Consider the following 14,175-nt stretch of genomic DNA (forward strand, 5'->3'; position numbering starts at 1 on the left):
GTGGCATCCAGGCTCTTAATGTGCAAAAAAAAAAAAAAAAAAAAAAAAAATGTGGTAGAACACAACTTACGCATTGTAGAAATGCATCCATTTCTCATTAAATTTACTGATGATAATAGAATTCGCCTGTTTTTGATGTAAAAATACTATTCTTAACAAATGATTTAAGATAAGACAAATGAGCACAATTTCTTGTCTTAAAATTTCTTTTATTAGGTTCACATTACACATTTTAAGATAGGAGTTACTTTCTTTTACGGCGTATCTTTCAAGACCAATAACTCTATAACTTAATATATTTTAGTTAAGCAATATTCCAAAAGATACTAATGTTCAATTCAATTTAGAAATCTCAACCATTTTGCATATTCAATTCCAGCGTTATTTATTTATTTAAAAAAAAAAGTTTTTGGCACCTTAACTGTATAATTTAAAATTCTACGGCACATCTAATAAAACATATCGTAACTTCTTTTTCCATAGCTAATGCTACGTTAGATTTTTTTTTTTTTTTTTTTGTAATAAACAGTTGTTTGAGTGTCAAAAAACGAAAAATAATTATTGTAATCTTTTTCAAAGATATAAATAATAAAGTTTTTAATGTCCAAGTTTTCTCCCGGCCCAAGACTTTTGGTTCTGTCGCGATACACTAGTATACTTAGACACACCGTTTGAAAATCGTTGATGTACTCGCTCTGCGTGAAACGTTGAGGCTATTCACATCTCCTAGAAAGACTTTCTACGTTACTTACCATTTCCAACTTTCCTGTAAGGATGACCTACTCTCGATGTGCGTTGTTCTATTAAATGAAATCTCCATCCGTCATTTAATTTGCAACCCTCATCCTCTGAATTCACCGCGTTTACTTCTCGCTCAATTCCATTGGCAGTAAATAAAGGTTTTACAAAAAATTGAGCAAATCTGTAACGAAAGAAATCAATTTATTTATATTGATAATTTAGTTTGACGTTCCTTTTTCGCATGCAGGCTGTCACGTGTTATCACTTGTGTCTGCCGCAATAAATGATCATGAGCTAACTATGTAGCCACAAGGGAGTCCTGTAATTTATTTTGAACCAACTGAATTGTACTTGTAAGCTGGAGGGTCTTCAAAAATTTAATCACTTATGCTTATAGATACAGTGAACACATAATTTTACGGGCTTCGGACTTAGTGAACAATATTTGACAAATATAGCAAGTGTGGGTTTCCAAAATACGGTGGAAGTTTAGGTTATGGATTAAAGATTCTTTCTAAAATAATATAGTATGTGAATGAAATAATGTACATTTACGTTAGACAGATAATTTCAAGTGTAATGTCCTGCTTAAAATACTATTCATAACACAAATTCTCGATTTAACGGCCTTTCAATTATACGGAAACTCTTATGCCACAATTAGCCCGTTAAATAATTAATTTAGTATATAACGATAACATAAACGGGATTTTTGCAGAGTTAGTATATTATTTAAAATAAAGATAAAAAGCTTTGTCCAGTTTGATCAATGTAAAGTCAATACCTTTAGAATTAAGAGCCACAGTAGCGCAGCCAGCAAAGTATAATTTATGTACATGACGGTATGGCTTCGATTCACGTAGGGTGGGATTTATTTTCCAGTTTCTGAAGCAGCTCACCTAGCCTCTGTAAAATGGTTATCGGGGGAAACCTGGAAGGTATAGACTGTCAGAGCATGGTGCTATGAAGGTGTTACATTATCTCCAGTATGTATTAAGTCAAGAAGAATATAGAGCCCTACTTCAACAGCGCGTGAACCAATTCAGTCTGTTCTAAATGAATACCTTTATTCTTTTTCACAATTAGTGCTAATATTAATAACATCAGGTTGAGCAAAAAAAAAAAAAAGTATTTAGTTTTTGGAGGTCAAAATTGAGAATGCATTTATTGATATTTCAAAACAGCATTATGAAACCACATATGCACCATTTTGTTCGAAAATCATCCATTTCAACAATACCATTACCCTTTTGCGATAGAATTTCCGTGGTTTCTGGTCAAAAATTATGACACGTGGTAGTGGTATGGAAATGGGTATTCTGCATCATAACCTCTTTTTGATCCCCTTACAATCTTAAAACTTAAATCTACAAAATCTGTATACATATACCCAGTGGCGTATTTAGGGGGGTGGCTTCCGGGCTTAAGCCCCCCCCCGAAATCTTACTTAGTATAGTAAAGTAAATGAAGTATCTTGCAGAATTTTCGCATTTCCAGGCAAAGCCCCCCCCGAAAGTTAGTAAAGCCCCTCCCGAAACAAAATCGTAAATACGCCACTGCACCACATTTTAGACCACTCAGATAGCCCAGATTGTTGTTTTTTACTTTTGTTTTTATCTTTTGGCAGATATAAATAATTGGTGATAGTAAGTACGAAGAGAGAATCACCTTGTGAGAAGTGGGTTTTCCTGAGCCTGAAAAGTGGAAACTAGTCATTACAAATCAATATCTTGTAAACATGTAAATGAACATTGTATGTGTGTTTATATACCACAAATCTCATTTATCCACGGGCTGGGATCAAACCAGAGACCTCAATCACCACAATATTTATTTTACAAACCACCATATTAAGTCACCACAATATTTATTTTACCTATATATGCAAGCAATTTTCGAGGCTGGTGTTTAGATTTTATATGCAATGTTTATATACACATTTTAACTTCAAAACACACATAATTTATCTTGCCTTGCGTGTTTTAAGCTCCTATTTAGCTAGTTGAAAGCTTTGTTTAGTTTAGTCATTTGATAGTGGCTCTGTACGGTTAAAATTGTTCCGTTATACATTCGTTTTTGATGTCATATACAGAAGATATTGGAGCAGTAAGTACTACACTACATATGGTATCATCAGAAACTACTTTACTGAAGTCTACAACAATTTGTTGTAGAGATATTCTATTGTTAATTGCCATTTGTTGTTTGTGCTCATGACATGCATAGGGTGGTTGGCAAGGAATTTCTCCTCTAAGTAAAACATGTTATACGTTTCTTGAATTACATACCTAAATACAGTGTATGATGCATTCGCTTTCAGATAAGTATGTGACTGAAATCTAGATTGAGGTTCTCTCTAGGAAATATTTCGCTCTCGCCTTTTTCGAGGTAAATGTTCTTTACCTTGCAATGATCAAACTTGCTAGGTTGTTTTAACTAATCACTATTTTCACGTCCCGTCGGAAGAACAACAAAATCAAGCATGTCATATTTTAAATATTGAATTGTATGATAGCATCGAACTCAAAGTAGTTTCCTGTGTCATGTATGCACTGATATATATGAAACTCAATAGGTAGGTTTGGATTCTTGAGAATTTTTGCCTTAAGTTTTATTGCATAGTAATTCTCATACTTCACAATTGGCATCTTAAGCTCCATTCTTTTAATATTAAACTTCCCTGCATGTGCTAACGTGTAATTATTCACGATCCATCAGCTTTTTTGGATATCTATCAGCAGAACAGCATATCATTGTTTGCACTTCGTTTAAATGTTACTCGCAAACCTCTCTTCCACATAATTTGCTTATAGTTACTGAAGAAACCAAATAATAGGCACAGAAGAAATAGCACTATATCTTCTGTTCGAGGGAGCTTAGACGCAATGATTAGACTACCAGCATTATAATATTCTGCCTCAGGTCTGGAGAATTTTAATGTAGCCACGAATTGTGGACATAATTCCTGGGTAATCAAATCAATACGATCAATAACCGTCTTATGTTTCTTAAGCTTCAACTGTAAGAACGGGACAAGCTTATCAACAAGCTTTATGATGGCACTCTCAGTGAACGTACCAGTCGCATGTCATTATATTACTTCATACTGGATATAGAGATCAAAACAGTAAGGATGAATAAAGCCTTGACCGGCATCAATATCAAATTCAATGTCCTTCTTCGGTTCATTTAGCTTATTGAATGTACGTCGATTGGGTAGATACGATTGTAGTTCATAACTTCCAATAATTTCTGTATCCTCAGCTTTAATAGTTCTCACTATTGTGATAGTTGGCTATTTATATCGTTATCTTCATAACTTTTAATCGTTATCATCTCAGTTTTTTTATTGCACCTCGAAATGTAGCAGGCTCATGACTCTTATTGGTTATCCTAATCTCAATGTCACGTACATGACTCCCCTGCATAGGAAAGTAGAATTTTAGGAATGATCCAAAAATGGATCAAAAGGTTGTGATCTTGGCCAAGAATTTTAGGAACGATCAAAAATGCATCAAAAGATTGCGATCTTGGCAAATATTTAGTTTTTGGATTAGGGGCCACAAAATATTTGAACGGCCCCTAAATCAAGTTTTCGTATTTTTTACGGAATAAGCACATCATACTGAGTTAAATGATAGCTTGGGTTTGGCTACACTATATGTAGCTCTCCAGATAAAAGGCGTACAAGAAAAGTTTTGCCTGAAATATATTTGAGCTTTTAATCAAAAATAAGAAAAAAGGTGGTTTCTGACCTGTAGACTCAATGAACTCTGTGAGTGATTTAAGATTGACTATGATGCTTGTTTCTTTGTCTATATTGCTCTCTTGATACAAGCATTCCTTGATTTATGTTACATTGTAGGTTCAAAGTCTCAATCGTTAAAAATTTAGGAAAATATTGCCCAACATGTGTTTGTTATGAAGTAGGTTCTGCAACGTTCTTGTAAGTCCCCAATGCTTCCCACATTGAGTTCACTACCCGATGCAGTACTTCCATTCTATGAGTGGCATCGTTTTCGATCAACAGTATATCGAATGGAAAGATTTTCTAAAGTAAATGCACTAAAGTATATGCCTGGTGGTACAGTGTATTTTTGCTCACCATACTTAAACGTGTTGTATTTTGGTGCTACATTTGAGATTCGATACATTATATAGGACTCAATAAGAGCGACTGTTTTATATATGGTTGGGGATCGTAGAGTTGCGGACGTGCCCGCTAAATCTCATACGGTCATGCTTGGTTGCATGCAGGGTTTTCTACACTGGTGAAGCTTTAGAGAAGTGCTGTGTATGTACTTGCAGAGCTGAGTAATAAACTCGTCGCATCTTGGAAAGTATGACCATCAGAATCAGCTTCAAAACTCTTCAGCACAAATATAATGCTATAGTTTCAAAATTATTTTTAAGTGTGTGATATATCTTTTAAATTAAGTTCCAATAGTTTTGTATGCACGAGGTAGGTTATTCAATGCTTTTATAACACTTAAAATGCCCATAAAAATACAAGCACATCTGAGATTATAGAGCTTGCATTGTTTGAAAGGCTTCTCCTTCAAAAATAGACAAAGCATTAGGTAATTCTTATTGTTGTTTGATTTTCATATTTGGAATTATTAGAGCAGTTTCCACTGGTTTGTTCCGTTGTTTCGAAGCATCAGTGAAAATTAGTTGACATTCTTGCGGAAGAGAATCTATATTGTAAAACTTTGTGTAATTTTGTCTCATATAAGGAAGAGGTAGAGCAGATAATAAAAAGAGTGTCCGGAATCGACTCCCACTACCAGTTTTATTATAAAAATATGAGTATTTGTACAAAATACTATACAATTTGGTCTCTATTTAAAAGGGTGAGTAAAAGGTAGTTTTTGACCGAGTGGTCGTAGACAGGATCTCCAACAGAGCCCCGTAGCAGGCTAAGAGGAGTGGAGTTAAGGAACCAATGCTCCGTAGCAAGCAGAGGCAGGTTAAGTTGCCAACAGAGCCCCGTAGCAGGCTAAGCGGCTGAGGTTGGGATTCCCAGACAGAGCCCCGTAGCAGGCTAAGCCAGGAGATAGGATAGGCGTAGTCCCGTGGCAGACTAGAGGCCTGGGGTTAGGTTACTCCAAGAGTCCCGTAGCAGACTAGTGGAGGGTCACCAGAAAACTGGTGTCGAGTTGCCTTCGTCCATCCAATTTATAGGGTCCTTTTGGGTGGCGGTGGCGCTGCTGCTCCGATGTCGTCTTCTGCTCCGTGGGAGGGGCTAGAAGCCGTCGTCTGCATGTGATTACAGGTCCCTCTGGTGGAAGATCCTCTTGCCGAACCATGTGGTGTTGTTTGTAAACATTGAAGCGTGGAACCGCTTGTTTACGACATCACATAGGATATTACACCCCCCTGGCTTGTTTAAAAAATAAGCCGAAGGGTTATTTTTCTTTATATGAGGGTTGGAAACACTGAGGTATCACACACAAAAAAAGCACTAAAACATTAATAACACTTGCAACACACAAAAAAATCGCTTTTCGGAGCAGTAATAAGGTAGCGGAAGAAAGCACTAAACAGTTAGTCCCTATTCACAGGCAGGATCGGTGCATTTTAATATGTCACTTCATTTCCCTCGAGGTAGGGCTGTTTTAAGCTTTGGCTTAATACACATATATTAGTTTACTTATAGTGAGTGGTGTTGGAGCCTGTAATGTCAGTTGCTCCATAGTTAAAATATTGGTATTAAATGTGTCCATCGGAATTGGAGGAGATATTTCTAAGCGAGGCGTTTTGGATATTTTTTTTGTAACGAGCGAAGACGGATATATAATATATATAGAATTATAAGAGTTAGGAGTAATAAAAAAGCTACTATTGACACTGAGATATTATTTATATTGGAAAGTTCTGATTTGAACGGCGTGATTTCTTGGTCACCCTGTATAAGGTGTGAAAGTTTCTAAAATATATGCACTAAAGATATGTATTTCAATAAAATAATCCAATTTTAAATGTCAATGACAATAGTAATGATGGTCCTGAATTCCTGATCATCCTGTATAATGTAAGCGTGGTCATAACTTTTGGAACATCCTGTACAATATTTATGTTGCAGAATGTCAGTGACAATATGCAGTTCACAGAGGAAAAGAAAAAAATTATCGATGATAATGTAGAAATATGTTAGCTGTCCTTGTAAAAGATCATTTGCCTTTTAAATGCGGAAATGCAGATGTCAGCATTCTTTTCTTCAGCCGTAAAATAAATGAATCAGCTTTTTATAAAACAAAAAGGAAATGAATGTTTGTGTCGTTATGAAGAGTGTTTTATCTGCTGAACTCGCGTCTCTGTATTTTCTTTCTTCTTAGTGGTGAGTACTGCATTTTTTTTTTTCGCTCGTGTAGAAAATAAAATGAAGTTATTTATTCTTGTTCTATATGATCTCTATATTCATGAAATGGCTTGATCCGGTCCACTGAAATCTCCTGTATTGTTTGACGATATGAATTTGGAAATTTGATCTTATAAAGATTAGGATTAACTCTTTCGATAATTTCTAGAGGTCCTACATATTTGGATGAAAATGATTCTGGTATCCCAACTTGACGATTGGGAAAGAATACAAGTACTTTCTGTCCCTTATCAAAATTAGTTTGTTGATGTCTGCTGTCAAAATATTTTTTCTGTTTATTATAACTTGCGATTAAATTATCCTGAACGATCCCTCGTATCTTATTCAAATGTTCTTTGTTGACACATAATGTTGGAGTTGACGCTAATGCAATATCAGAGATGGTCTTAGGTTCGTATCCATACATGAGGAAAAAAGATGAATATTTAGTTCCGGCCTGCACAAATGTATTAATTGCGAATGTTATGTATGGAATTAGTTTTGGCCATTGATTTTGATTCTCCTGTACAAAAAATTTAAGAGCGTTCTGTATTATTCTGTGGAATGTTTCCACTACACCCAGATTTTTGTGGTCATATGCTGGACAAAATTTAAATTCAAAATTGTAGAATTTTGCTAAGTTTTGCAGTCTCTTAGCGTTATGTACAGGGTGTCTATCCAAATACAGGTATGAAAAAGCTCCGTACTTAAGAATAATGTCATATATGAGAAATTATTCAATTTCTTCTGCTGTGATGTTGTCTACAACTCTGGTGACACAGTATCGCGTGGACATTTCTATAGCAACTAGTATGTGTTTGAATTTTCCATCTCCGACTGGCACTCGCCCAATTGAATCGTACTGCCAAGCAGTGGCAATGGGTTTAGATGGGTGATGCAGCAATTGGCCCGCTGGTTTAGCTGGTAACTTCTTTAGTTTTTGACAAAGATTGCATGTCTTTATCCTATTGGCTATGTAAGCTTTCATGTTAGGAAAATAGTATTTCCTAAGCGCCGACTGGTATGTCTTGGTGTAACCAAAGTGTGGTGCCATTGGGTTGTTATGAATAGCCTCGAACCATTTGCCTAGTAAAGATTTTGGTACGCAAAGTAAATACAGCAGTCCTAATTGAGGGTGTTTCTGAGTCCTATATAATAATCCATTTTTAAGAGAAAAATATTTCGCCGCACGGAGTGTAGATAATTTGCTAGGTTCTTTATTTTCCAATACAGTAATGATGTCCGAAAATGAAGGGTCCTTCCTTTGTTCATCTGCTAAATTAGGTAACATAATGGACTGGTCGATTTGAAAAGTGTGCTCTAAAGAATGTGAAGCAAAAACTTTAGCGTCTTCTGTGTCGGAGAAGTTATCAACTTCTTGATTCTCGTCCTTTTGTATATCTTGTTTGTCTTCTAAGCGGCTAAAAATGTCTGCAGGATGCTGTTGACTTTTAATGTGCTGTATTTCAAAATTGTAATCTGCCAAAAATATTTTATAACGACTAAATTTTCCGACTTTGTCCGGTTGGGTAGTGAGTGAAGTCAAACATTTAGCGTCTATAAATAATTTAAATTTTCTATTCAGTAAGAAATAACGAAATTTTCGAAGAACATATATGAGTGCATATAGTTCTTTTTGCCATGTGGAGGCCTTTCTCTCAGTTTTAGTAAAACGTCGACTACAATAGGAAACAACACGTTCCTGATTGGTTTTAGTATCATAACAAGCCAATATGCCGCCTGCGGAGGTTGACGAAGCATCTGAATATGCTCGGATTTCCAATGATGGATCAAAATGAAATAAAGATGGAGCTTGTATAATATCCGTTTTAAGTTTTTCAAATAGATCATCATGCTCTGTTGTCCATTTAAATTTTGAATTTTTGTCTAAAAGAATTTGAAATGGTTCCACCTTTTCCGTGAAATCTTTAATATGTGCCCTCAAATAAGAGCATAGTCCGAGGAAACTCTTCAAGGTACGTTTAGAGGTTGGTTTCTTAAAATTGCGTATTTTATTGGAAATTTTAGGCGATATTTTAATCTCCTTTCCATTAACTATGAATCCTAAAACTTCTAATTCCGAGTATAATAGATGGTTCTTGTTCGGGTTTGCTCTAAAATCGTGTTTTCTTAACCTTTTAAAGAGCAATTCCAAGTCTGACAATTGTTGTTTCCAATTTTTGCTTCCTATAACGAGGTCATCCGCAAAGGCTGTTATGCGCGGTGGTAGTCCCTCTAAAAGCATTCGTACAGCTATACTTAGGGCAGCGGCGGACGAAGTGTGTCCCATTACGCAACGTTGAAACTTATATGCCTTCCTAGTATGATTGAGCTCAAAAGTCATGTATTTTTGACTTTTGGGATGCAATAATAGCTGGAAATACGAGGTTTTTATGTCAATTGTGGATATAGAGCTTTTTCCTCTTAAAACGTGTAGAATATCCTCCGTATTTTGAAATGGTATACTTAAGTAGTGTGAGAACCTATTGCAAGCTTGGAGGTTGAGAACTAAGCGGAACTCTGAAGTATTTGGCTTCTTCACTATGAGAAGTGGCGAGGAAAAAGAACTGTCACTAGTTTCTTTAATAATATTGGCATCTAAAAGTTGTTTAATTTGTAAGTCAATTTGGGGTCTTACTGCCAATGGAATGGGAGGTGATCTCTGATGAAAAGAGGCTCCTTTATCTATTCTTATTTTATGTACATAGCCACGAAAGTAGCCAATGTCAGTTGGTGTATAAGAAAAGACATCCCTGTATCTAAAAAGTAGATCATGCACAGCTTTCTTTTGCTGACTCGTTAAACTTGGATTGATGTCAAATAGTTTAATATCAAAAAGTGACTTGGTCTCTTCCAGCCTATTCTGAATTTCTTGTTCCGTTCTATAAAATGTTTCGTCATTTTGTTCATCTTTTTGGTAATCACCCTGTAAATCTACTTCTTGAACATTCTCTTCAACATACGCAATTGGGGTGCTCTTTACTAACGTTACCGGTCTACTTGTAAGATTTGATATCAATAAAGTCAAATTATTCTTAGGTACTTTAGTAGGCAACGTTTGTAGTCCGTATTTGTCCAGCAAATTTTCTAATGGAGAGATAAAAAAATATTTATTATTCTTTTGCCGATTCTTGATATTAATTGGTAAAAAGAAATGTGACCTGGCTGGTATGGTAACCTTTCGTGTTGTAAAAACATCAGCTGACTTGTGCTGTTTTATTGTATGCATAGCGTTAGCAGATAATTTTTCCTGAGTATCAATTTCAATTGGATACTGCGGAGGCCGTGGTTTCTTGTATACTGACAACATGTTATTCTTTAAGTCAATTTTGGTCTGTAATCGATTTAGAATGTCTTCACCGAATAAAGGCAAAAAGTCTCCATGCTCTAAAATTCTAAAATAATGAGAAAATGTTGTTGAGCCAATTCTGAATGTAATCAAAGCTATATAGCGTAAATTTACGACAGAATTCTCAATTCCTCGTAGATTAGTGCTAAAAGGAATCAATTTTGTGTTTGGTGGAAGCCAATTTTTAGGCCAAAGACTCAATGAACTGCCAGTGTCTATGATCACAGGATACTTTTCTTTATTAATTGTTACATTAATTAATAATTTATGTTCCTGGTTTAACATTTTAATGTTCTCCCTTCTATCTGATAACGGAGCTACTGCATAAAGTGATGTATTTGTCAATCTTTGTTGTTCACTTTTTTCCTGGTTCTCGGCCCTCAGAACATGTTCTTGAGAGGGTGTGTCCTGGGGCCCCCCTAGGCGTTTCCCTGCTGATTGTTCTTATAACATGTACTGGAAGAATGACCTTTCTTATAGCACGTACCGCATACTGTAACAGTTTCCGGCCTAGGATTACTATTATTATCTTTATTATTATTTTTAGAATTGTTCTTATTTCCATTTCTCTGCCGATTTTGATTTCCGTTATTTGTACTTTTCGACCTATAATTGTTACGGCCACCTCTTCTAAATTGTGAGTTCTTAATGGCATTTTGAGCTACAAGAAGAGATAGTTCAGCCATTTGATTTGCTAATTTAGTAAAATCTAATGAATTGTTTGCACTGGAATTACTAGATGTGCTAGGCGCGGGGGGTTCGGGAGGGGGATTCGGATTAGCAACTTGGGGGGAAGGATTTGGAATTATCTGATTTTGTGATGCACCCTGTAGCTGTGGTGCCGAAGGTGTAGGAAAAACTGAAGCTGGTTGCTGGTATTGATTCCAACTAGGTGTTGGGTTACATATTGGATAGGTCAGTTGTTGATGATGTACAGGGAAGGAAGCGCCCGCGACTGCTGATGAATGTAAACTGCTGACTGGTGTACTCTGATCGCAGAGTGAATAGAATGCCTGTTGTAATTCCACGTAATCACGTTTCTTCATGAGGTCATTTGCTTTCTCGAGGTTGTGTAAATGCGTTTGTAAGGCGTGAACAGTTGTAAATGTTTCTAACGCTATCTTTTGCAAAAAAGTTTTCTTTAAACCTAAGGATAAATAATTTATTTTCTGCTCCTCGGTGGCCTGAGGCAAAACTTGCCTAATGACCCTTACTTTTCTGAGAAAATAAGCATCTACTGGCTCGTTTTCACCTTGTTGGACTTGAAAAATTTCGAATTCCGCTCGATATGCCGGTAATCTTGGTCTACTCAGTGCAACTAATTTGTCTTTTAATTGTTCATAATTAAGCGCGTCTAACTGATTCTGGGCCTTTAACTGTAGGACTAAATCAAGTGCTACATCTTGTAAGTACATAGGTAATAGTTCTTTCTTTTTCTGTTCATTCCACGAATGCAATAATGCAAGATGGTCAAAAAGCATAAAAAATCTATCGGGGTCCTCCGTAACGTGTCCCGAATACTTAGTGAGGTGTGGTATATTAAAAGAAGGGCGCGAATTTTGCTCCATGTTAAAAATGTTTTCTGGAAAAGTGTTTTTACCAGTTCTAGTTTGAGGCATAAACAAAATTCACTTCACTAAAAGCACAAACACTTTAAAATTCACATACCTTCCAAAGAAAAAAAAAGTCCACTTCCGGTTAATAAAAATACTGTCCTTTAGGGGAGTATTCAGAGTTTATTCTGAGTCGGTCAAGCCTCTACCATGTAAAACTTTGTGTAATTTTGTCTCATATAAGGAAGAGGTAGAGCAGATAATAAAAAGAGTGTCCGGAATCGACTCCCACTACCAGTTTTATTATAAAAATATGAGTATTTGTACAAAATACTATACAATTTGGTCTCTATTTAAAAGGGTGAGTAAAAGGTAGTTTTTGACCGAGTGGTCGTAGACAGGATCTCCAACAGAGCCCCGTAGCAGGCTAAGAGGAGTGGAGTTAAGGAACCAATGCTCCGTAGCAAGCAGAGGCAGGTTAAGTTGCCAACAGAGCCCCGTAGCAGGCTAAGCGGCTGAGGTTGGGATTCCCAGACAGAGCCCCGTAGCAGGCTAAGCCAGGAGATAGGATAGGCGTAGTCCCGTGGCAGACTAGAGGCCTGGGGTTAGGTTACTCCAAGAGTCCCGTAGCAGACTAGTGGAGGGTCACCAGAAAACTGGTGTCGAGTTGCCTTCGTCCATCCAATTTATAGGGTCCTTTTGGGTGGCGGTGGCGCTGCTGATCCGATGTCGTCTTCTGCTCCGTGGGAGGGGCAAGAAGCCGTCGTCTGCATGTGATTACAGGTCCCTCTGGTGGAAGATCCTCTTGCCGAACCATGTGGTGTTGTTTGTAAACATTGAAGTGTGGAACCGCTTGTTTACGACATCACATAGGATATTACAATATAAAATTTCCAAATATTTTTTTTGTAAATTTGGTAAGTTTCCGATTTGTAATGTTGAAGGTAATTGGGGACAATATTTGGAATTTTGGTTAAATCCACTTCACACTGGAATATATATAAGATGGTATCGTGGGTGCTTTTGCAATTTTTCAATACAACTCCTTAATTTTATAAAAAAAATTGTAAATCCTGGCTAAATATTTAATATATGGTATATTTTTATTTTGATTGAAAAGATACAAGTTTGCAAATTTACTTATTATGTCAGATGATGTTTTTGCAACTCTAGGTAAGAAGAAATTCAAATTTAGTTTGAATATAGTTATATCTAAAGATATATTCTTAGTGTTTCTAGAATTGCATTTTTTTGGACAAAAGGAAGGTTGAGATAAAATAATTTTAGCTGCGTTATATTGAATTACTGCAGTTTATTGTAAAAAAATTAATAATTCGTATTAAAGAACATGGAGCCATACATTATTTTGGCAATGATGGTTTGTTGATTTCTTAAATTAATGACATGAGGATGTACTCCTCATTTTGTTTTTACACTTACGCTTTTCAAAATAATGTTATATTTGGCTGCTTCATTGGATAAAAGTTGTGATTTCCACTTTAACTTTGGATCTAGAATAAGGCCTAAATATTTCATTTATTTCGAATATTTCAACTGTATGCCTCTAATCTGTATCTCAAAAATTTGTTTTATTTGTTTTTATGAATATAGTGCAAGAAGATTTTAGCTAACTGATGTCCACTCTGTTTTCGAAACTCCATCTTCGTTCAATCCTCTTCTATATTAGGCCTATATTTATTTTTTTCCTATTTGCACGTTATCCACAAGTCCATAATTTATTAGATTATCAGCATAGATATATAAATTAGTATTCTAGAATTGAGCTAAGTCCGATAAAAATAGATTTTAAAAATATGACTGAGTTTGCTACCTTGAAGCATTGTTTCTTGCAGACATGTTTCTGGGAGGACACTGCTCCCCGGAGCTCTGAGAATGCCCCCCGGAGAAGACCAAAATAAGACATATACAATAATAAATAGAATAGTATCGTGTGGAAATAATATGTGCCCCTCTGAATACTAAGTGTACCCCCAGAACATTTTTCCTGAAAGAAACACTGCCTTGAAATAGTCCAATAGAAGTACGTCTTGCTTTTGAATAAGAGTTATTGATTTCTATGCAGACCTACCTGTCAAATAATAAAGATAATAATATACTGTTTAATTTGAAGAGTTTTTGGATTACGATATCCAAATTAATAGAGTCATCTG

The 14,175-nt window shown here is 35.9% G+C and overlaps 1 protein-coding gene across 1 annotated transcript in view; it reads right to left on the reverse strand.

Annotated features, from left to right (window-relative positions):
- The window catches only part of LOC145663760 (insulin-degrading enzyme-like), a 215,878-nt gene that overhangs the window by 178,585 nt on the left and 23,118 nt on the right, over positions 1-14,175 (reverse strand). The window contains exon 3 of the mRNA XM_081729848.1: positions 753-922. Coding sequence (XP_081585974.1) covers positions 753-922 — 170 coding nt within the window. The remainder of the gene's footprint in view (positions 1-752; positions 923-14,175) is intronic.

The sequence above is a fragment of the Thermobia domestica genome, chromosome 11, assembly GCF_964235325.1.
Source record: "Thermobia domestica chromosome 11, izTheDome1.hap1.1, whole genome shotgun sequence".
Taxonomy (NCBI): domain Eukaryota; kingdom Metazoa; phylum Arthropoda; class Insecta; order Zygentoma; family Lepismatidae; genus Thermobia; species Thermobia domestica.